The sequence below is a fragment of the Salmo salar genome, chromosome ssa09, assembly GCF_905237065.1.
Source record: "Salmo salar chromosome ssa09, Ssal_v3.1, whole genome shotgun sequence".
Taxonomy (NCBI): domain Eukaryota; kingdom Metazoa; phylum Chordata; class Actinopteri; order Salmoniformes; family Salmonidae; genus Salmo; species Salmo salar.
Window position 1 is genome coordinate 71,211,894 of NC_059450.1, and position 24,575 is coordinate 71,236,468.

General features: G+C 44.0%; 2 protein-coding genes across 2 annotated transcripts; both read right to left on the reverse strand.

Moving 5' to 3' along the window:
* Positions 1-2,957: 2,957 nt before the first annotated feature.
* LOC100286619 (Transcription cofactor vestigial-like protein 1) lies at positions 2,958-5,967 on the reverse strand. The gene is given in 5 exon segments (NM_001146558.1): positions 2,958-3,626; positions 3,897-3,945; positions 4,209-4,292; positions 4,437-4,648; positions 5,696-5,967. Coding segments are annotated over 3 exon segments (321 nt in total). The 5' UTR covers positions 4,630-4,648; positions 5,696-5,967; the 3' UTR covers positions 2,958-3,626; positions 3,897-3,901.
* Positions 5,968-7,151: 1,184 nt separating this feature from the next.
* Positions 7,152-24,575, reverse strand: LOC106611721 (adhesion G-protein coupled receptor G4). The gene is made up of 28 exons (XM_045723918.1): positions 24,426-24,575; positions 20,324-20,406; positions 19,504-20,130; positions 19,102-19,199; positions 18,934-18,992; positions 18,499-18,553; positions 18,184-18,224; positions 17,915-18,063; positions 15,339-16,115; positions 15,107-15,196; positions 14,839-14,930; positions 14,671-14,738; positions 14,527-14,563; positions 14,248-14,273; positions 13,634-13,776; positions 13,224-13,353; positions 12,230-12,336; positions 11,828-12,032; positions 11,510-11,675; positions 10,699-10,848; positions 10,077-10,196; positions 9,831-9,983; positions 9,603-9,724; positions 9,020-9,288; positions 8,602-8,707; positions 8,193-8,479; positions 7,965-8,066; positions 7,152-7,855 (listed from the first exon to the last, which is right to left on the reverse strand). Exons 2-28 carry the CDS (start codon positions 20,397-20,399, stop codon positions 7,662-7,664), a joined length of 4,449 nt encoding a protein of 1,482 aa, XP_045579874.1. The 5' UTR covers positions 20,400-20,406; positions 24,426-24,575; the 3' UTR covers positions 7,152-7,661.

Here is a 24,575-nt window from a genome sequence, read left to right on the forward strand (position 1 = left end):
TGTCTGTCCCTCTTCCTATGCTACTACTGCCTCACCTGTCTGTCCTCTTCCTATGCTACTGCCTCACATGTCTTCCCTCTTCCTATGCTACTGCCTCACCTGTCTGTCCTCTTCCTATGCTACTGTCTCACCTGTCTGTCCTCTTCCTATGCTACTGCCTCACCTGTCTGCTCTCTTCCTATGCTACTGCCTCACCTGTCTTCCCTCTTCCTATGCTACTGCCTCACCTGTCTGCTCTCTTCCTATGCTACTGCCTCACCTGTCTGTCCTTTTCCTATGCTACTGCCTCACCTGTCTGTCCTCTTCCTATGCTACTGCCTCACCTGTCTGTCCTCTTCCTATGCTACTGCCTCACCTGTCTGCTCTCTTCCTATGCTACTGTCTCACCTGTCTGTCCTTTTCCTATGCTACTGCCTCACCTGTCCGCTCTCTTCCTATGCTACTGCCTCAACTGTCTGTCCTCTTCCTATGCTACTGCCTCACATGTCTGTCCTCTTCCTATGCTACTGCCTCACCTGTCTTCCCTCTTCCTATGCTACTGCCTCACTTGTCTGTCCTCTTCCTATGCTACTGCCTCACCTGTCTGTCCTCTTCCTATGCTACTGCCTCACCTGTCTGTCCTCTTCCTATGCTACTGCCTCACCTGTCTGTCCTCTTCCTATGCTACTGCCTCACCTGTCTGTCCTCTTCCTATGCTACTGCCTCACCTGTCTGTCCTCTTCCTATGCTACTGCCTCACCTGTCTGCTCTCTTCCTATGCTACTGCCTCACCTGTCTTCCCTCTTCCTATGCTACTGCCTCACTTGTCTGTCCTCTTCCTATGCTACTGCCTCACCTGTCTGTCCTCTTCCTATGCTACTGCCTCACCTGTCTTCCCTCTTCCTATGCTACTGCCTCACCTGTCTGCTCTCTTCCTATGCTACTGCCTCACCTGTTTGTCCACTTCCTATGCTACTGCCTCACCTGTTTGTCCGCTTCCTATGCTACTGCCTCACCTGTCTTCCCTCTTCCTATGCTACTGCCTCACCTGTCTGCTCTCTTCCTATGCTACTGCCTCACCTGTCTGTCCTCTTCCTATGCTACTGCCTCACCTGTCTGTCCTTTTCCTATGCTACTGCCTCACCTGTCTGTCCTCTTCCTATGCTACTGCCTCACCTGTCTGTCCTCTTCCTATGCTACTGCCTCACCTGTCTGCTCTCTTCCTATGCTACTGCCTCACCTGTCTGTCCTCTTCCTATGCTACTGCCTCACCTGTCTGTCCTCTTCCTATGCTACTGCCTCACCTGTCTGCTCTCTTCCTATGCTACTGCCTCACCTGTCTTCCCCTTCCTATGCTACTGCCTCACCTGTCTGCTCTCTTCCTATGCTACTGTCTCACCTGTCTGTCCTTTTCCTATGCTACTGCCTCACCTGTCTGTCCTCTTCCTATGCTACTGCCTCACATGTCTGTCCTCTTCCTATGCTACTGCCTCACCTGTCTTCCCTCTTCCTATGCTACTGCCTCACTTGTCTGTCCTCTTCCTATGCTACTGCCTCACCTGTCTGTCCTCTTCCTATGCTACTGCCTCACCTGTCTGTCCTCTTCCTATGCTACTGCCTCACCTGTCTGTCCTCTTCCTATGCTACTGCCTCACCTGTCTGTCCTCTTCCTATGCTACTGCCTCACCTGTCTGTCCTCTTCCTATGCTACTGCCTCACCTGTCTGCTCTCTTCCTATGCTACTGCCTCACCTGTCTTCCCTCTTCCTATGCTACTGCCTCACTTGTCTGTCCTCTTCCTATGCTACTGCCTCACCTGTCTGTCCTCTTCCTATGCTACTGCCTCACCTGTCTTCCCTCTTCCTATGCTACTGCCTCACCTGTCTGCTCTCTTCCTATGCTACTGCCTCACCTGTCTGACCCCTTCCTATGCTACTGCCTCACCTGTCTGTCCTCTTCCTATGCTACTGCCTCACCTGTCTTCCCTCTTCCTATGCTACTGCCTCACCTGTCTGCTCTCTTCCTATGCTACTGCCTCACCTGTCTGACCCCTTCCTATGCTACTGCCTCACCTGTCTTCCCTCTTCCTATGCTACTGCCTCACTTGTCTGTCCTCTTCCTATGCTACTGCCTCACCTGTCTGTCCTCTTCCTATGCTACTGCCTCACCTGTCTTCCCTCTTCCTATGCTACTGCCTCACCTGTTTGTCCGCTTCCTATGCTACTGCCTCACCTGTTTGTCCGCTTCCTATGCTACTGCCTCACCTGTCTTCCCTCTTCCTATGCTACTGCCTCACCTGTCTGCTCTCTTCCTATGCTACTGCCTCACCTGTCTGCTCTCTTCCTATGCTACTGCCTCACCTGTCTGTCCTCTTCCTATGTTACTGCCTCACCTGTCTGCTCTCTTCCTATGTTACTGCCTCACCTGTCTGCTCTCTTCCTATGCTACTACTGAAACACAATGCAACACCCCTCTAGCTGTCGTTCCTCTCTTTTTTAGTGTCAATGGATAAAGAATTTCACAGTTATGTTTGACACATTTTAGCAAAGTACCATTCAAAAACATTTACAGGGCGGAAGATGCTTTGTCATGGCCACTTTGTTCTAACCAACATTTTAACAAAAATTCTCTGCCCAGTTCGGAGGGGAAAAAATATTTTATTTGTATTACTGAGTATAATCCACTATGCATCAATAAAATATCCACACATGAAAAATGAATGAGAAAACAAAATAACATTTTAATAGTCTAATATTCATTTCAAGTGACATTTTGTACATTTGGGACCTCTTCCCTCTATATGTTTTCAGCCATATGGTGGCAGTATGGTCACACTTGTTCTAAATGTCTCGAGGTCTGTTCCTGGGAGAGTAATGTACACTTTGCAGGCAAAAGATATTTAATCTAATCCAGATCAATCCAGATGTCCAGATATTTTTGCACTTCATTAAGATGTAACAGATACATTTTTTTATGTTTAATCCAAAGTCTTACAACTCATTTATTACAGTAAAAGAGGTTTGTGTCAATGCCTACAGTGCAATGTAGATTGCTGTTGAGCATACAAAATAGACAATCTCTGAATAACCTTTTTCATAAAACTCTCCATAAAACCCTTTCATTTCATGGCAATCATTTATAAGGATATCAACTGCATTTCATTAATTTGCTTTGAGCTAAACCTTATTAGCTGGTTCCATAACACAAATGAAAATCACATCAAAACCCCCTCCTTCCGAAGTCCACACATTGAAGGAAGCAACAGCTATTCATAACACCAGTATTTCAATAAATGTTTGAAATTGTTAAATTGTAAAAAAAAATATTACGTAGGAACTTGATGTAAGTATGTAATGTAAACTTTCTCCACAATCGAAACAGGCTATTTTTTATTTAACCCCCCCCCTTCGACTCGTTGAATTATAATCCGGTTTGCAAACAGGTTAGTCAGAAAGTGTTTTGTTTCTGAGAGGCCGTTCCAGCTGTTGCATTTCAAGGAACTGATATCCTTCCGAGAGTGGCTGTGGAGGAGGCCGGTTTGGCAGGAAATTGTCTGATTACTGGAGTGTTGCAGACTCTTCTCTCTCTTCCCTGCGCACTGACACTTAATTTAATACCAATACAGGTCCTTTTTCTCCAGAACTATTCCTGAAAGAGGGAAGAATAGGTGATGAATAACTCAAAACAGACCTTTTGAAAACCAACCAAACAATCAAATGATATGAAGTTGACAAAAAGCACTGAAGCACAGGTACTGTGAAACCTCCCTAATCTTCACAACACCAATGAATTTTGGATGGTAGATTTATCTGACAGTGATATAGGCTACAGTTCACTATCTAATCTATGTGTAAGAGAGAAGTCTTCCTCTTCCTACACATGAATAGTGATAAGGGATCTGTGTTGAGGCAGCCATACCTGAGTCAGGGTTTATGGGTTCTCTGAAGACCGGGTGACCCGTCCAGCTAGGGAAAAGCTCTGGTTTGGAGCCCGAGACCATGTCTGCAGCCACCTCTGACCGGTCACTGTGGAGGAGATTGAGCAGGGAGTTGGTGTAATGCTGTCCAGTGGCCCCCAGGCCCTCAGGGGACATAGCATGGGGATAGGCCATGGCGGGCAGGCCCAGACCACCATGTTGCCTGGAGGCGAAGGCCCAGGGGCTGGGGTTCTCGTCTGGGGAGTCGAGGGCAAGGGGGTGGCTGGAGCTGGACTCCTTGGTGTTGCTCAGCTGAAGGGAACCAGAGACAGGGGCAAAGTGGCCTTCAGACCAGGACGGGGTTGAGACACCCCACCGACAAGACGTTAAGTCAGACTCTGAAACAGATTGAGAAAAAGTATCTCGAATTTTATTTAATTGTGTACATTTTACATGTCAGTGAACACCTGTTTTCTTGTTCGGTGCACACAGCATCAGGATGATAAACTTAATTGCACAGTATGAGATATGAGTCTACTCACCAGATTTGACAGCTTTGCGGCTCTTTTTGCCCTTCCCGCCGTGGGCCTTGTTCTTGCCAGCCTTGCCGAGGGCACGGGTGAAGTGTTGGTCCACCATGCTACCAATGTCACCCTGGAAGTAGGTGAAGATGACTCTATCGGACTGCACCTCTGTCTTTACAACTTCCTGGGGGCTACCTGAACGAACTGCCATCGCTGACTCAACTCAGATCCTGGTGGAACATAGTAGAGTACAGTGGAGGCTGCTGAGGGGAGGATGGCTCATAATAATGGCCGTAACGGAGCATATGGAATGGCATCAAACGCATGGAAACCATTTGTTTGATGTATTTGATACCATTTCGCTCCAGCCTTTACCAACGAGCCCGTCCTACCCAATTAAGGTGTCACCAACCTCCTGTGGTAGAGTACAATAGTTGGAAGGTAGAGAACATTGATATTGTGAATAGCAAATCCATCTGTAGGCTAGGCTACTCATACAGCATGTGATTGTTTCATTCATTGGAATTATGCCGTTTGTAAGTCTATCATTTAGGATATGGATTTAATTTGCTTTGCTTTATCTTGGCCAGGTCGCAGTTGTAAATGAGAACTTGTTCTCAACTAGCTTACCTGGTTAAATAAAGTTGAAATATTTTTGTTATTTTTTTATAACTCTCTTGGTTTGGATTGGATTTCCTGACTTGGATGGATACTGTAGCATCCAGAGGAATTAACAGATCATCTCGCCATGAAGTAGTCAAATAGTTATTTTTTATTTTGTTTTAATCAAAAAAAGGAAAGTTCTGGTGAGCTTATTTGATTCAGCAACATTTTGAAAAATCCCCATCACCCGTGTATGTAGGACCATAATAGAATGGGCAGGATAAGCTTTCCAAAACGTGACTGAAATGACATCTTTTAAATGCAGATATCTGTTATTTGAAAACAATGTCTGCTTGTCAATACACACATTATAGGTACAAAGTAAATCAATGCTTATTGCTGTCCACATGTCACAAGCTACATACCTTTTATCACAACTTTGTGATAAAAATCTGTCTAACTTTGATTCAGTTAAATTGTATCAACAACCATATAATATTGAATGAAAAAGTTCCTAAGTGACATTAATCAGAGAATAATAATTACACCATAAATGGTTATGGTGAATTATAATAATCAGACTTGTATCTGCAAATATTGTTAAAACCATATATTACATTGACAGTATTCTTAGATTATATCAGAAGAAAGGAATACATGACATGTACTCTTACCTGAGCAGGTGAGCTCCTCTGACCAAGGACCAAGTTCCTGGTTTGATTGGTTGAAGGAACCTTTGCTGTTGTTGCCTACATGCAATTGACAAAAATGAGTCAAAATATCATTCCTTTGACAACAGCACTGGCATTCTTCAAATGCTGCTGATATAACACAACCTTTGAAGATCGTCGTGCTCTCTCAAGTTCCCAGATTGACGGAGTAAACATCAAACTCTCCACTTATTGGAGTCAGACAACCTGCCTCCATTCAACACATCCAGCGCTCCAGCTGCCTGCTGTGCAGTAGACGTCGGGAGGGCGGGTGTGACGCGCTATAAACTTGGTATGATGAGAATGTAACTCAACAAGTTCCTCCACACACTTGCAGCACCTTAGAAAAGCATTCCTTAGTGAACTGCACTGCCAAAAACTTATGTTCACGTTTAGAAAATAGTTTATGGGAACACATTCTATATGGGAAGGGTTTGTCGGTTAGAAAGTTTGGAAATATCTACAGTTTGATATGGGAAGGGTTAAAATAAGTAATAGCATGGTTATAGAATAGCTATTGCTTTGTGATATTTACATTATCATACTTTCTGTGCACTGTGCAAGTAATAATCCTAATGTCAATCTAAAACAAGCATTGTATGCTCAGTATAGATGTTTTCCTATGGGCAGAATGCAGACAGCTGAGCATTTTCAGACAGTAACGTAATTGCAATAATGCAATAAATAAATATTTTATATTAGACTTGAAATTCTTATTTGAAACAGCTCTCTTTAGAAAACGAGAGCAGTATTCCATATTTGTACAGAGAACCACAATGAAAATCACAGCCACCCATGAAGATGTGATGCAGACATCTTTTCACTAGTCAACACAAGGACAAATCAAATCAAATGTATTTATATAGCCCTTCTTACATCAGCTGATATCTCAAAGTGCTGTACAGAAACCCAGCCTAAAACCCCAAACAGCAAGCAATGCAGGTGTAGAACACATTGTAGACACATTGCCTTGTAACCATACAGCTAAAACAACATGAGATGTTATGCTGTCATATGCTTGACACAGACCCTCATTGTCAGATGTGTTGAACATTCCATTGAAATGTCCCCAAGTTTACATTCGGCACCTTTTGAATGAACCACATAGCCTTATCTTTCTGTCAAAATACAAGGGTGGGAAGAGCGCTATTCATAAGGTGTATTTGAGACGGAGAAATGGAGAAAAGACTGAAAGTGAAAGATTCTCCCCTATGCTAAACAAACCACATTCATCGACCTTCAAGTCTTTTAGAGATGGCGGTAAACATAATGTGTTTCATTAAATGTCATGGGTTGTTTCCTGTTAAAATGGTCAGAGACAAAGCCCAACGGAATGCCTACATTACGAGGCTTTGAAAATATATGTTTCTATGAAGTCAAGAAAGGTTTTGAAGTGTCGTTGACTCTTGAAACTTCAAGGTTTTCATTCCTCTTCTTTATTTGCAAACCTTTTTAATTTAACATTATGAAAAGATAAACAGAAACACATTATGGAGAAGAGAAATGCAATTTACCAAACAGAATGCACAAGGTACCAACATATTGATCATTTACTACAACAATAGTCCACTTACAATACACATCATTCATAGAGTTTGTGTCCTTTAATGCACAGAACAGGCTAACACTTACACCTAGATTCTGTTTATCTCCTGGGGAAGTTGAGACCCGCACTGCAGAGAGACATACGACAGTACAATTCAGAATGGACTGAACTCGGGTGTCTGCTATGATGTCCTGAGCTCAATCTTTTCCCATTGTTTCAGGTGAAGGATGTTATAGCACATGTTGTGTAAATGTCAGTGTCCCTGTGCTGTGAGCCATGCTAGTCCACCTAGTGGAGCTAGGCTAGGTCCCCTGGTGGAGCTAGACTAGGCATCCTGGTGGAGCTAGGCTAGGCCCCCTGGTGGAGCTAGGCTCCCTGGTGGAGCTAGACTAGGCCCCATGGTTGAGCTACAGTAGACTCGGCCCCCTGTTGGTAGGGTGTGCCAGAGCTACAGCTAGCTGTAGTGGAGTCATCAGAGATCTTCCTAGAGGAGGTGTTGACAGACTTGACAGATGGAGAGCGGTGCACCAGCTGGTTCTGCTTGGCCTTGCTGCCCATCGTCATGGAGCGGCTCCAATCTAAACCGGGTCAAAGGTAAAAATGAAGTAACTTCAGGAACACTCTATGAACCATATTTACATTTGAGTCATTTAGCAGACAAACTGCTTGGAGGTCCCTGGACTGTACCTGAGTAGTCATTGAGCCTGAATCGGCCACAGCACAAATGGATCCTCCACTGCTTCCTCACATTCTCTTTCATCAGGCAGTAGAAGACAAAGATAAAGAACCCTGAAACATAGCCAGAGAGGAGATAATGGGGCTTCTCTCTCTCTCTCTCTCTCTCTCTCTCTCTCTCTCTCTCTCTCTCTCTCATACCTTCTTGTACAATAGACACAATTATATTGGTCCCCTTACCTTGCAGACTGTTGAGGACAGAGAAGAGGTAGAGCATAGGGACCCTGGCTGGTCCCCAGGTAAAGAAGGCTATTGGCCAGGTGAGACCCAACAGGATGGTGAGACTGGCCACCGCTCTCAAATCATGCATGGCACAGCGCTTGTTTCCTGTTGCTGCAGGCTTATTGGTCTGCATGTGGCGGATTTGGACCAGAACCACAATGAACACGACCACGTTAAAAACCAGGACCAGCAGCACGAACGACACGACCGTGATGTAGAAGAAAACATAACTCTGTATCCAACAGCTGAGAAAGGGAGTGGGAGAGAGAGAGAGATGATTAATAACATGGATGTGATGAACTGCCACACACCCCTATCAATAACCTGTATCAGTAACACTGGTCAACTGGCCGTGCAGCACACTCACAATGGCTCAGGGCCCTGTAGAGAGTCAAGGGAGGCCTCAGATAGAACACTGCCATAGGCATCCTTCTCTATGGCCAGGACCAGGCTGACAATCACCAGAGGAATGCCTGTGTGGAGACAGAGAACTTTACCTCTTCATTCTATTCCCTCATCAAACATGGTCAGCTAATCCGTTAGATCAGGGCCTGTGTAAACGTTTCAAACACTGACTACAATACAAAAGCGTCGAAAAGGAAAGTAAATCACTGTCGTTTACCTTGAATTGATTGATCTTTTTTATTTTCTCGACTCAAGGCTCTCAACACATATTTCAATGTTATTCCGATACAAGCAAATAAAAAAAGATAATTGTAGTCATACAATTCTTACTCTAAAAGATTTTAATACAAGTGTCCTTATTTTGCTTCAGACTGCCTTACCCCAGCCGAGGGCGCAGAACTTGTGGATGTAGAGGGGGACATAGACGTTGAAGACCTTGACCAGAGCGAAGTACATGTGGACGGCCTCCAGGCCCATCCAGGTGAATGAGGCTAACAGGAAGTAGTGCAGCGTGGCTGCCGTGCTGATGCAGAGACCGTAGCTGCCGAAGGAGGACAGCCAGGAGTCCAGCAGGAAGACTAGGTTCAGGCCCAGCAGAGCCACAGAAAGGTTGATGAGGATCTTAGATGGGTAGTCGCTACGCAGCTTCCTGTGACGGAGTGGAAGAGAGAGAGAGAGAGAGAGAGAGAGAGAGAGAGAGAGAGAGAGAGACAGAGAGAAAAAAATATATTGGGAGATGAATGGAAAGAGGGTGAGAATGAGAAGAATAGTGTGAGTGGCAGATGAAGCACAGGAGGAAATAAGCCAATGGCACAGAGAGAAAGGAGGAGAGATGGAGAATGTGATGTGAAAGGCTACAGAAAAGTAGAGAACATAGTGTGAAGTAATATCACCAAATAGTCTGCCCTGTCTGTCCCATCCATGAATCTGCCTCCTTGACTATCTGTCCTGGTGCTGACTTACTCAAAGACCACGTAGGTGAGCAGGCTGATGCCCAGGAAAATGGAGGACACACCACAGCCCAGGTAAGAGATGACCGTCAGGATCTCCTGGTCAGCCTCATTGATAGGAGTCCTGGACACATCCTGTAGGACACCACAGAGGTCAAAGGTCAATAGGAGCCTCATTTCAGTCCAGATGCAGTGCACTAATGTCTTTTGTTTCCCTCAGTCGACAACAAAGGTGACTCACCAGGAGCACGCCGAAATGGGTCAGGTGGTAGCATTGGCAGGTGGTCTGATAAGCGGAGATACTTGGAAGTGTCTCACACCCGTTGCTGTCCCATCCACCGCTCCCATTGTTCTTCTGGAAGTCCCAGTACACACACTCCACCTTGTCGTTTTTCTGTTGGGGAAGCAAAGGGTGCAGCTAGTCAGGCTCTAAAGCAGAAACATCACTACGTTCAGTGGTAAGATGAAGCTATTTTTCATTCCTCACCTCTTTAGGCTTGAGGTGACGAAGTGTCACCACCACGGGATCCCTAAGGTTGCTGACATTGCTGTTGTTGACACTGGCAGACACCACATAACTATTCAGCGTCCAGTTGGTTGCTGGGTCCTGTGAATGATCATAAAACTTTAACACTGAACTACTGTACATTTGCTGCAAACTTTCCTTTGAAATAAGTAAACCATCCTTCCATAGTTTCCTGCAGTGAAGTGACCACATCGCCCTCTAGTGGACTCATGGGTGGAACGTTATTAATATTGTTCATCATTTCCAAAATGGCTTTACAAAACCTGCTGTTTCTACATCAAACGTTTTTTTAAATATATATTTCAGTTTTCTGTTATATGTATATTAAGTGTAATATTGGGATGCAAACTCAAAATGTAATACATTTCAACTCTATATCTGACACGGTACAGGTGTCTTCTTTGTTTAAGCCATAACCATGTGTGTGAGGTGGATACTTTTGTTTCAAAGTAGATTTATTTAAGACTACCAAGAAACACTGATTTAGCCCACTGAAGTAAAAGGTTATTAATGAATAATTAACCAAAATTCATGATGCACCTCATACGTTGTTTACGACATCAAGCCATTCTTAACCAGGTACCTTGAAAAGCTCCTGTATGCCATAGAAGTGGAACTGAACTCTCTTGTTTTTGTTTCCCTGGGAGAAGAAGTTGTGAAGGGACTGCGGAAGGGAGATGGACGCGACTGTGCCATCACAAGGCCGACTCAAGAATGCCTGGTTGACAAAGATCTATAAAAGAAAGTGGTGTACAAATAATCAAAACGCATGTACAATGATTTCTTCAATTGGACAAATATAACTACATTTCATCATGGAACTAAAGATCCTTGTTCATTGCACCACAATGAAAACAATGGACACGTGTTGGAATAAACAATGTTCTTGTAAAGCAATGTCCTTGTTTCTGTAAAATGTAATAATTTCATTACTATTTGCTGTTTCAGCACAGTTGAAAGTAATGCTACAGATGTAGGATCTTAATTTGATCACCCTGTTGCAGGAGAGCTTTTCTGCAATGCAGAAAATGTAAAACTTGTAATGTCTACATAATAATTCACATTTGCTGTTAAGCAGGATTATTTATATTTTTCATTTTCCATATAACATCTACATGTGTCATACATTTCTCTGTTCACTTAAGGACATGTCCTCTTTTAGATGGAATGAAAACAGTCCAGTTAATCATGTCATTTATTTTTGGTAAGGAAGGGCTCAGCATATCACAGGGAGCAAAAAAGAACAGGACATTTATATTGACATATTGACAGAACAGTTATTTGGTTGCACTGCTGGAGCATGGACACTGTAACTCTGAGTTGTGATAATCACTGTTTGCCAGTCAAATCCAGAATGTGCTTGACCAGACAATAGGGTCATATTACAATTTTACCTCTGGAACAAGGCCCGTCAAAAACGAGGAGACACCAAACGTGAGGCCCTGAAACTGTTCGGGATCTACGTTGATCATGGAAAGGGCCAGGGAAGGGACGGTCACATTTAGTGACTCCTCAGGGAAATACATCTGGTCCCCAATGCTGTCTGTGATACCCAGTATTCTGTTGGGAACATGTTGGAAAATGTGAGTGACAGATTTGTCATAAAGAACAGCAGGGGAGGAGGAAAATACACAGGTGACACCAGAAAATTAGGAGAAATTACATGAAATCTTGCAACCATATTCCCTCTCCCCGTTGCCCCTTCCCCTTACTCGTTGGCGACTGCTGACAGGTCAGAATTGGACACCAGGATTTTAGCGATGATGTTGACAATATCCCCGCCGAGCTGAGTGGTCACCGTGCTGACCCACAGAACCTCATCCAGCTTCTGGACCACGGTGGCCAGCTGGGAGTCACTCAGGTCCCCCTCGTCACCCAGGAGGTTCTCAATCATGTCCACCACATCTGCTGAGTTGTCTGGGAGGAAAGGACACAAAGTCCAATGTTATGTAACACACTGCACTTTGGAATATTTCAATATAATACTACTGAAAAACACAGGGGAAGAGGCTAGGGAAGAGCATGCATGCCATAGCTACAGTACAATACATTACAAATGACTGTTATTTCACCAAAACCTAGTGACTGGTATTTAGAGTGCACAAGGCACTTACTTGCTGTGACGGTGACTTTATCCAGATCAGAGATGGTGATTACCGGCTTGCATGCCTTCAGGTTTGGCTTAGCCCATTTGGCTTTCTCAGTCACTCCATCTAACTCACTAAAGGGAAGAAGGGGGAAAGGAGAAAAAAGAGATGAAGGTGAAATGAGCAGAAGACGAGAGGACCAGTCTCGGCTTGTTCTGATCTGTAGTCAATAACCAATTTGTTACTATTTTGCATAATTGCACACCTCTTTTTACGATGATCAAAATCAAAGATCTTGTATATTGACATTTCAGGGAGGTAGGGTGGACTACGGAGGCATCATGGGAAACGTAAGTCAAAGGGATTTCTTTCAATTATAGGTGAGGATCCTTTTCTTTCCCTTCAATGTTTACTTCCTGCAGTAAACCTTCCCCTGGTAGGCTTAATAAACATTGACATAATGTATCACTGCTTGCATAATACACGCTAGGACAATGTTTCACTCTGACACCAGAGGCGTTCTGTCCACCCAATTCCATTGAAGGAAATGGATTCTTGCTTGATTGCTCGCCCTGAGAGATCCACCAGTGTCATCTCTGTGACTGAGTGATTGTGTGCACATAGGTAAGCGCGTGTGTGACAGGGTTGCACTGTGTCTAGAAGACATTTGAAGGATCTCTTCGCTGAGCCGTCTCTATGGCAACAGGTGATTTTACCCATAGAAATATGATTTTTCCCTCTGACCGTAGTCACAGCTCTGGTATTGAACAGGTTAAAAGACATATTCTGAATCCTCAGAAAGACGTATAGTGCTAAGATGATTCAGCAAGAAACTGTTTGTTTGAATAAAGCTAACAAGATCTACCGTACCATGGAATATAAAGCACATCATTTTACTTCACAGTATCTACTATATAAACCACCATTTATGGTACTCCCACCATCATCACTACAGCCATGAGATTTTCCGACCCCAATTAACAAGCATTATTGCAAATGTAATGTTAGCTGGGCCTTTCACCATTTCCTGGAAGCCCTTGATCCACGGTTCTTCTCACAGATCATAGTTTTTGTCATCTGGACCTCTGTGATTGGCCATTTATACACGCCCCAGAAACTCTCGTGGGTGTCCTTAGGACAGCTCCCAGGATCTGGAGAGGGGAAAATAGGTTAATAAGTCAGGCACGTTCTGTCCTCCTTTCTCTCTTTCTTTCTTTCTTTCTTTCTTTCTTTCTTTCTTTCTTTCTTTCTTTCTTTCTTTCTTTCTTTCTTTCTTTCTTTCTTTCTTTCTTCCATGCCTCCCTCCTGAAAGTATGATCTGAGAAAGTATGATTGGTGACAGAAGTTGGGTGGACACCATTCATTCACTCTAATATAGATCAGAAAATCGAATACAGATGGAGGAAAGGTCAAAGGTCAGCCATACTGTACCTATATGTGAAACGTGGACATCTCTGCGGTCAACCTGGATCTCTTCATCAACATGGTTCCCGGACAGAAGGTCAGTGATGAGTGTTTGAGTGGTCGTGACGTTACGTGCATCAGCATCCTCAACCTGGAAGGTACATCTAAACCTACAGACAAAATGTAGGATGAAAACCCAAAACCAACCTGACAACCAACCTGGGGCAGCAGGTAGCCTAGTGGTTAGAGTGTTGGGCCAGTAACCGAAAGTTTGCTGGATCGAATCCTGAGCTGACAAGATAAACATCTGTCGTTCAGCCTCTGAACAAGGCAGTTAGCCCACTGTTCCCTGGTAGACTGTCATTATAAATAAGAGTTTGTACTTATCTGACTTGCCAGGTTAAATAAAAGGTACATTTAAAAAAACAGATTCAGTAAAAAAAATGGTTACTGAAATGTCGAAAGTATACTAAAACAAGTTGGGGAAAAAACAAAACATGTTGGTATCAAGTCTACATAACAAAATGGCAACTGTTTTTTGCCTTTAAAAAAAAATCTCTTTCCTTTAAAAATAAATCTCTTACCTTTTTTATCATCTCTTACCTTCTTTATCATCTCTTACCTTCTTTATCATCTCTTACCTTTTCTCATGTCTCAGCTCAGCAGTCTAACAGAGAAGACACCACAATGAAATATGCACTATACATCTTACTTAACCAAACACAATTCATGGCTAGTGGGCAGTAAATTGTTTCCTCATATTGAAAGCCATATACTTACAGTGTGGTAATAAAGATTATGCTCATTAATTTTCGCAATAGTATAACTGGTTCCTTACTGCTGCGATTATGATTAAATGCAGTTACACCCTAAATCAATTTCCATTGTTGATACAATATATTTTTTTAAAACAGCCTCACCATCTCCAGTTCTTGAATCTTTTTATGATCGTTGACTCTACAACAAAAACACATGGAACAAGCCCCCGTTAAAAGGCACACCTCAGGGTCTTGTTCTTCTTATGCTACACAACATGTCATAATGTAGGTAATGCCAGGACTTACTTATAAGTCGAGGTTAAAATATTGATGTTAAATACGTTCATCTTGACTTGCCCAAGCTTTCTCTGAACCTGTAACCCAGAGACGCCATGTCGACTGTTAGGCTGAAGAGAATGTTATTATACGTTTATCATCCTCCAGTGCCGATGCTGTTGTTGTAGTGTATCTTACCCACTGCTGAATGGTCTCCCCTGGGTCGTTGGCAGTTACAGTAGTTGTCATATTCAGTTTCATATTAACTCTGTAGAAGGTGGATGTAATGCCTAATAACAGCATAACAGTGGAAATGATTGTACATTTGAACAGCCTTCATCTCTCAACCTAGGTCTTACACCTATGGAAAATAAACTTATTTCAGAGCCACTGATATTTTTCTATGAAAATGAAGCTTATTTGTAGCGTTAGCAGACAGGTAATCAAATGTGTCATATTGGCTGACCTGGTTTTATTGAGCTGAAGTCTAAAGATTCTCTGGTTGTAGACAGGCCCGTGGGATTTGCAGGCACTCCAATGGATGGTTGCTGTGTCTCTGTAAGAGTGCCAGGGTCGACAGACAAGAAAGGAACCAGCTTCTTTAGAATAGATTGGTGAAAATGTAATGGAAGCCAATTTCAGGTCCTCCTTAGTGCATAGCAGTTCAGCATTTCTATTTTATGAAAGAATTGTGTCACCTGATGCAGTGGTTCTGGTTGGTGAGCCAGTAGTAGTTCTGGTTGGTGAGCCAGCAGTGGTGCTGGTTGGTGCGCCAGCAGTGGTGCTGGTTGGTGAGCCAGCAGTGGTGCTAGTTGGTGAGCCAGCAGTGGTTCTGGTTGGTGAGCCAGTAGTGGTTCTGGTTGGTGAGCCAGCAGTGGTTCTGGTTGGTGAACCAGCAGTGGTTCTGGTTGGTGAGCCAGCAGTGGTGCTGGTTGGTGAGCCAGCAGTGGTTCTGGTTGGTGAGCCAGTAGTAGTTCTGGTTGGTGAACCAGCAGTGGTTCTATTTGGTGAGCCAGCAGTGGTGCTGGTTGGTGAGCCAGCAGTGGTGCTGGTTGGTGAGCCAGCAGTGGTTCTGGTTGGTGGGCCAGCAGTGGTTCTGGTTGGTGAGCCAGCAGTGGTTCTGGTTGGTGAACCAGCAGTGGTGCTGGTTGGTGAGCCAGTAGTAGTTCTAGTTGATGAGCCAGTAGTAGTTCTGGTTGATGAGCCAGCAGTGGCTCTGGTTGGTGAGCCAGCAGTGGTGCTGGTTGGTGAGCCAGCAGTGGTGCTGGTTGGTGAGCCAGTAGTAGTTCTGGTTGATGAGCCAGCAGTGGTTCTGGTTGGTGAGCCAGCAGTGGTGCTGGTTGGTGCGTCAGCAGTGGTGCTGGTTGGTGCGCCAGCAGTGGTGCTGGTTGGTGAGCCAGCAGTGGTTCTGGTTGGTGAGCCAGCAGTGGTGTTGGTGTCAGTGGGAGGAGAAGCTGTTACGTTGGGGAAAGCCCCTGTGAGGAATGAGCAAGATATTACACAATGGTGTGCATAACAGCGTGCAAAAATGTGAATGTGCAATCCATTTGCATCCATGTGCATGTGTGGGCATGCTATTTGTATGTGTATATGTGAATATGTACAGTACCAGTAAAAGGTTTGGACACACCTACTCATTCAAGGGTTTTTCTTCTTTTTTTGTACTATTTTCTACATTGTAGAATAACAGTGAATACATCAAAACTATGACATAACACATATGGAATCATAGAGTAACCAAAAAAGTGTTAAACAAATCAAAATATATTTTAGATTCTTCAAAGTAGCCCCCCTTTGCCTTGATGACAGCTTTGCACACTCTTGAGCTTTCTCTCAACAAGCTTCATGAGGTAGTCACCTGGAATGCATTTCAATTAACAGGTGTGCCTTGTTAAAAGTGAATTTGTGGAATTTCTTTCCTTATTAATGCATTTGAGCCAATCAGTTGCATTGTGACAAGGTAAGGGTGGTATACAGAAGATAGCCCTATTTGGTAAAATACCAAATCCATATTATGCCAAGAACAGCTCAAATAAGCAAAGAGAAACGATAGTCCATCATTACTTTAAGACATGAAGGTCAGTCAATACAGAGCATTTCAAGAACTTTGAAAGTTTCTTCAAGTGCAGTCTCAAAAGCCATCAAGCTCTATGATGAAACTGGATCTCATGAGGACCGCCACAGGACAGGAAGACCCATAGTTACCTCTGTTGCAGAGGATACGTTCATTACAGTTACCAGCCTCAGAAATTCCAGCCCAAAGAAATACTTCACAGAGTTCAAGTAACAGACACATCTCAACATCAACTGTTCAGAGGGGACTGCTTGAATCAAAAATTTCAAAGAAACCACTATTAAAGGACACCAATAAGCAGAAGAGACTTGCTTGAGCCAAGAAGCATGAACAATGGACATTAGACTGGTGGAAATCTGTCTTTTGGTCTGATGAGTTCAAATGTGAGATTTTTGGTTCCAACCGCCATGTTTTTGTGAGACACAGAGTAGGTGAACGGATGATCTCCGCATGTGTGGTTCCCACCGTGAAGCATGGAGGAGGAGGTGTGTTGGAGCGGGGGTGCTTTGCTTTATTTAGAATTCAAGGCACACTTAACCAGCATGGCTACCACAGCATTCTGAAGCGACACAACATCCCATCTGGTTTGCGCTTAGTGGGACTATCATTTGTTTTTCAACAGGACAATGACCCAACACACCTCCAGGCTATGTAGGGGCTATTTGACCAAGAAGGAGAGTGATGGAGTGCTGTATCAGATGACCTGGCCTCCACAATCACCCAACCTCAACCCAATTGATATGGTTTGGGATGAGTTAGACCGCAGAGTGAAGGATAAGCAGCCAACAATTGCTCAGCATATGTGGGAACTGCTTCAAGACTGTTGGAAAAGCATTGCAGGTGAAGCTGGTTTAGAGAATGCCAAGAGTGTGCAAAGCTGTCATCAAGGCAAAGGGTGGCTACTTTGAAGAATCTCAAATATAAAATATATTTTGATTTGTTCAACACTTTTTTGGTTACTACATCATTCCATGTGTGTTTTTCATAGTTTTGATGTCATCACTACTATTCTACATGTATAAAATATAAAATAGTAAAAATAAATTGAATGGCTAGGTGTGTCCAAACTTTTGACTGGTACTGTATGTGTGTATGTGTATGTGTGTGTGTGTGTGTGTGTGTGTGTGTGTGTGTGTGTGTGTGTGTGTGTGTGTGTGTGTGTGTGTGTGTGTGTGTGTGTGTGTGTGTGTGTGTACCCACCTATGGGGCGTACACTGAGTCTGCTGGGGTCTGCAATTATGGTGACTTGACCAGAGGTGAAGGCTAGACTCAGCTTTCCAAAGATCTCATTCTGGGCAACTCCAACATCAGTCTCAGGACTAACACTCACATAGACCAGACAGCTGACACTACGGAGAGAGACACTACAGTGAAGCAACAACATCAGACTAGAAACTATAATGTCCATTATACATCCTCATGCTGGCATACTATTGACTTTTTAGATGACTTATGCATTCTCCTCGTACCACTTGTCAGAAGTTGAGTTGAACTCCATTTTTCTTGATTCCTGGAAACAAACACATATTTATGATTTTAGTTCTAACTTGTAAGGTCTCTTAATTACAATTCTCCTACTTGTTCATGAGTTTACCTTTCCCCTCGTCTGTGACCTGACAAAAGGGTTTACAATGAAAGCCTGTCTGCTAGTTTCCTGCCTGTCCTGTTGAATAACAACGTTATCTGGAGTCCTTCAGCGCTGTCCCTATCAGCACGGTGCGTCTCTGAGGATATTGCAATCCTCATTATAGAAAATCAAAATGAGGCACTGGATAGTGACGTACCTGAGCTTTCTCTGTGTCTCGCACACTAGGATTATAGCCCACTTGACAGATCTGGCTGTGTGGGAACACAGATAACACTAGAGATTAGGCTAAGGGACATGTATCCACACAGTGTTCATTTCAATGTTCTAGGTTGCTTCAACACACACAAACACACATCATCTATACTCACGCAAGATGTGATGTATGTTAAAATAACAATTGCATCCAACCGACTGTTGAAAGTCTAGACAGTGTTCTTCTTCATGTTGGTTTCTCATATAGATATGGCTTCGCTATAGTACACGCACATACAAGCACCCACAAACATACACGCACACTTGCACACACATACGCACATACACACGCACACACATACAAAAACACCCCCCATTCAAGCAATGCTGTACATTATATTCCAATGGACAATTCCGTTCAATTGACACATGAAACTACCTTGGAGATGACACAAAGATGTCACGCACAGAAATGTTCCCAGGAAATATGGTCCCCAGCTGATGGAAAATGACAAAAGAGACAAATAGGGTTCATATTCAACTGGGATTGAATATCATGGCACCTTCATGTAATGGAAAAAGCAATCCTTTATCACATCCTTCTTACCCATTTGTGTATGATGTCCTCTGGGGAATTGACAGGCTTGTCAAGAGGGTGCCGTTGTGCTATGACGGCCCTCATTTTAATTTTGAACATTGACCATGCTGAGAAAGGTGACCGAGACAATCCAACCGGAGAAGACAGGGTATTAACCAGATATTCCATTATAGAAATCACATACAGATTTTCCTCACATTACCTACAGATGTTCCCTCAAACATTATATCAAGAGGATGAAATCTCCCTACTTACTCAAAGAATACATATTTTGTCACAATCCTTTTTACCCCTTTACTGTACATTTGTTCAGTGGGGCCCTTTGAATAGAATAGAATGGTGCCCAGGGCTGCCTTTCTCAATAGGACTCAAAATAGAATACAGTAGAAGACAATAAGTACGGAAGCTAACCACACTGGAGGCTAGTGTCATCTTCAGGTAGGCATCTCTGGTAGTCCCAGTCGCGGGTGTCCCAGCTCACCACGTTCCCATCAGCACAGCTATGGGCCCTCACCTCCTCAGCCATCTGCTCCCGCCCCCACATCCTGAACAGGCTGATGTCCCCCAGAAAGTTCTTCCCATCCTCAAACTCCATCACCCCATCTACTATGTTATGGGACACCCCCAGGGTCAGGGTGCCATTGTGGGCCAGTCGCCGGGACAGGCTGGCGTTAACGTGGGCGTCCAGGCGACTGCTCCCATTGATGTAGAGCCTGAGCCTCTCTGAGTTGCTGGACCAGGTGAGGCAGACGTTTTGCCAGTGTTCCAGGGGCAGGTCCTCTGGTACCGACCACTCCTGCCCAAACAGCCATGCCACCAGGAGCCCTCCCCGGCCTGCAAGACCCAGCTCTACCTGCCTTGCGCCAGGCGCCTTGTACACAAAGCCGGTCCACTCAGGCGTTGCGATCTTCCGGCACAGGTGCACACACACACTGAGCTCTTCCAGGGGGGGCATTACACACTCCTTACCCAGCTGCCACATACATGGACGGCCCAAGAACACCGCCTTCTTTCCCCACAGGCTGGGGCTCGGGGAGCCTGGCACAAACACAGAACCAACGTCACACACTGACATTGGACAAAACCTCCTCTAGTGGAGTTCAGTCTTCAGCCATAATGCATTCTATTGACACTACTTTTACACTATTGTTTATACAATTGCTTCATAATCACTTCATTAAATATTTGTATGTGACCAATACAATTTGATTTGATTTATTTATGGCCATACCAGAACATGGAAGACAGGTGGTTGCCAGTACCCACAAACACACGGTTATGAAACAGGGCCTCCTGGCAGAATCCATCACCAGTCTAAAACAAAAGAGGAATATCTCTCCATGTAAATATCATGTCAGAAAAGAGGAACAGTGAAGTCTATCTGCAAATAGAACCGTTATCAGACAAGAGTACAATATACAGTACCAGTCAAAAGTTTGGACACACCTACTCATTCAAGGGTTTTTCTTTATTTTACTATTTTCTACATTGTAGAATAATTGTGAAGACATCAAAACTATTAAATGGAATCATGTAGTAACCAAAAAAGTGTTAAACACATCAAAATATATTTTTGATTTTAGATTCTTCAATGTAGCCACCCTTTGCCTTGATGACAGCTTTGCACACTCTTGGCGTTCTCTCAACCAGCTTCACCTGGAACGCTTTTCCAACAGGCTGGCAACAGGCAAGGCAATCAAACAAGCTAAGCGTCAGTACAGAGACAAAGTGGAGTCGCAATTCAACAGCTCAGACACGAGAGGTATGTGGCAGGGTCTACAGTCAATCACGGACTACAAAAGAAAAACCAGCCCCGTCGCGGATCACGATGCCTTGCTCCCAGACAGACTAAACAAGTATTTTGCTCGCTTTGAGGACAATACAGTGCCACTAACACGGCCCGCTACCAAAACCTGCGGGATCTCCTTCACTGCAGCCAACGTGAGTAAAACATTTAAACGTGTTAACCCTCGCAAGGCTGCAGGCCCAGACGGCATCCCTAGCCGCGTCCTCAGAGCATGCTCAGACCAGCTGGCTGGTGTGTTTATGGACATATTCAATCAATCCTTATCCCAGTCTGCTGTCCCCACATGCTTCAAGAGAGCCACCATTGTTCCTGTTCCCAAGAAAGCTAAGGTAACTGAGCTAAATGACTACCACCCTGTAGCACTCACTTCCGTCATCATGAAGTGCTTTGAGAGACTAGTCAAGGACCATATCACCTCCACCCTACCTGACACCCTAGACCCACTCCAATTTGCTTACCGACCTAATAGGTCCACAGATGACGCAATCGCCATCACACTGCACACTGCCCTAACCCATCTGGACAAGAGGAATACCTATGTAAGAATGCTGTTCATCGATTACAGCTCAGCATTCAACACCATAGTACCCTCCAAACTCGTCATTAAGCTCGAGACCCTGGGTCTCAACCCCGCCCTGTGCAACTGGGTCCTGGACTTCCTGACGGGCCGCCCCCAGATGGTGAGGGTAGGAAACAACATCTCCATCCCGCTGATCCTCAACACTGGGGCCTCACAAGGGTGCGTTCTCAGCCCTCTTCTGTACTCCCTGTTCACCCACGACTGCGTGGCCATGCACACCTTCAACTCAATCATCAAGTTTGCAGACGACACTACAGTGGTGGCTTGATTACCAACAACGACGAGACGGCCTACAGGGAGGAGGTGAGGGTCCTCGGAGTGTGGTGTCAGGAAAATAACCTCGCACTCAATGTCAACAAAACAAAAGAGATGATCCTGGACTTCAGGAAACAGCAGAGGGAGCAGCCCCCTATCTACATTGACGGGACAGTAGTGGAGAGGGTGGAGAGTTTTAAGTTCATTGGCGTACACATCATGGACAAACTGAAATGTCCAGCCACACAGACAGCATGGTGAAGAAGGCGCAGCAGGGCCTCTTCAACCTCAGGAGGCTGAAGAAATTCGGCTCGTCACCAAAACCACTCACAAACTTTTACAGATGCACAATCGAGAGCATCCTGTCGGGCTGTATCACCACCTGGTACGGCAGCTGCTCCGCCCATAACAGGAAGGCTCTCCAGAGGGTAGTGAGGTCTGCACAACGCATCACCGGGTGCAGTGTACACCGGGTACACTACCTGCCCTCCAGAACACCTACACCACCCGATGTCACAGGAAGGCCAAAAAGATCATCAAGGACAGCAACCACCCGAGCCACTGCCTGTTCACCCCGCTAACATCCAGAAGGCGAGGTCAGTACAGGTGCATCAAACCTGGAACTGAGAGACTGAAAAACAGCTTCTATCTCAAGGCCATCAGACTGTTAAACAGCCATCACTAACATTGAGTGGCTGCTGCCAACATACTGACTCAACTCCACCCACTTTAATAATGGGAAAATTGATGTAATCAATTTATCACTTGCCACTTTATATTATTTATATTAGATAATGTTTACATAACCTACATTATTCATCTCATATGTATATACTGTATGCCATACCATCTACTGCATCTTGCCATCTTGATGTAATTAGATGTATCACTGGCCACTTCAAACAATGCCACTTTATGTAATGTTTTCATAACCTACATTATTCATCTCATATGTATATACTGTACTCTATACCATCTACTGCATCTTGCCATCCTGATGTAATGTATCACTAGCCACTTTAAACAATGCCGCTTTATATGTTTTCATACCCTACAATACTCATCTCACATGTATATACTGTACTCCATACCATCGACTACATCTTGCCTATGCCGTTCGGCCATCACTCATTTATATATTTTTATGTACATATTCGTATTCATTCCTTTACACTTGTGTGTACAAGGTAGTTGTTGTGGAATTGGTAGATTACTTGTTAGATATTACTGCATGGTCGGAACTAGAAGCACAAGCATTTCGCTACACTTGCATTAACACCTGCTATCCATGTGTATGTGACAAATACATTTGATTTGATTTGAACAGTCTTGAAGGAGTTCCCACATATGCTGAGCACTTGTTGGCTGCTTTTCCTTCACTCTACGGTCCAACTCATCCCAAACCATCTCAATTGGGTTGAGGTTGGGTGATTGTGGAGGCCAGGTCATCTGATGCAGCACTCCATCACTCTCCTTCTTGGTCAAATAGCCCTTACACAACCTGGAGGTGTGTTGGGTCATTGTCCTGTTGAAAAACAAATTATAGCCTCACTAAGCGCAAACCAGATGGGATGGCGTATTGCTGCAGAATGTTGTGGTAGCCATGCTGGTTTAGTGTGCCTTGAAATCTAAATAAATCACAGACAGTGTCACCAGCAAAGCACTATCACACCACCCCCTCCATGATTCATGGTGGGAACCACAAATGCAGAGATCATCCGTTCACCTATTCTGTGTCTCACAAAGACATGGCGGTTGGAACCAAAATCTGAAAGTTGGACTCATCAGACCAAAGGACAGATTTCCACCGGTCTAATGTCCATTGGTTGTTTTTCTTGGCCCAAGCAAGTCTCTTCTTCTTATTGGTGTCCTTTAGTAGTGGTTTCTTTGTAGCAATTCGACCATGAAGGCCTGATTCATGCAGTCTCCTCTGAACAGTTGATGTTGAGATGTGTCTGTTACTTGAACTCTGTGAAGCATTTATTTGGGCTGCAATCTGAAGTGCAGTTAACTTTAATGAATGTATCCTCTGCAGCGGAGGTAACTCTGGGTCTTCCTTTCCTGTGGTGGTCCCCATGAGAACCAGTTCCATCATAGCACTTGATGGTTTTTGCGACTGCACTTGAAGAAACTTTTAAAGTTCTTGAAATGTTCCAGATTGACTGACCTTCATGTGTTTCTTCTTCTTCTATTATTCTTTATTCATTTTTTATTAACCCCTCCACCACCCCCCCTCTTCGGAGGACAAATATCTTTTAGTTTTTTTACAGCTTTTTTGCAACATATATGTATACAGTATATAGGTCAGTAATGATGGATTGTAGTTTCTCTTTGCTTATTTGAGATGTTCTTACCATGCTATGGACTTGGTCTTTTACCAAATAGGGCTATCTTCTGTATACCACCCTTACCTTGTGATTGGTTGAAACGCATTAAGAAGGAAAGAAATTCCACAAATGTACTTTTAACGAGGCACACCTGTTAATTGAAATGCATTCCAGGTGACTATCTTTTTTGGTTACTACATAATTCCATATGTGTTATTTCACAGTTTTGATGTCTTTACTGTTAATCTACAATGTAGAAAAATGGTAAATGGTAAAAATGGTAAAAAATAAAGAAAAACCCTGGAATGAGTAGGTGTGTCCAAACTTGACAGGTACTGTACATGCAAACAAAACTATGACTTACCTGTGTCATCCCCCAGTGCAAAAAGCAATGTCCTTCACCAGATAAAACAAGCAAATGAGAGTTGAATAAACTGTCTCTTACATGTCTATAACACCAAATGGAAGCTTAAGAGAAAAGGTTGACCTCCTGGGATAATAGTCTTTGTTGAAT

Bases quoted from the DNA above. Each gene is read 5' to 3' on its own strand.
- LOC106611721 (XM_045723918.1), bottom strand. From the start codon at position 20,399: ATGGATTCTGCCAGGAGGCCCTGTTTCATAACCGTGTGTTTGTGGGTA. The intron at 18,064-18,183 runs GTACGAGGAGAA...CTCTCTCCGTAG, and splicing joins AACTCAACTTCTGACAAGTG to TGTCAGCTGTCTGGTCTATG. The intron at 14,739-14,838 runs GTAAGATACACT...TCTGGGTTACAG, and splicing joins GGGAGACCATTCAGCAGTGG to GTTCAGAGAAAGCTTGGGCA.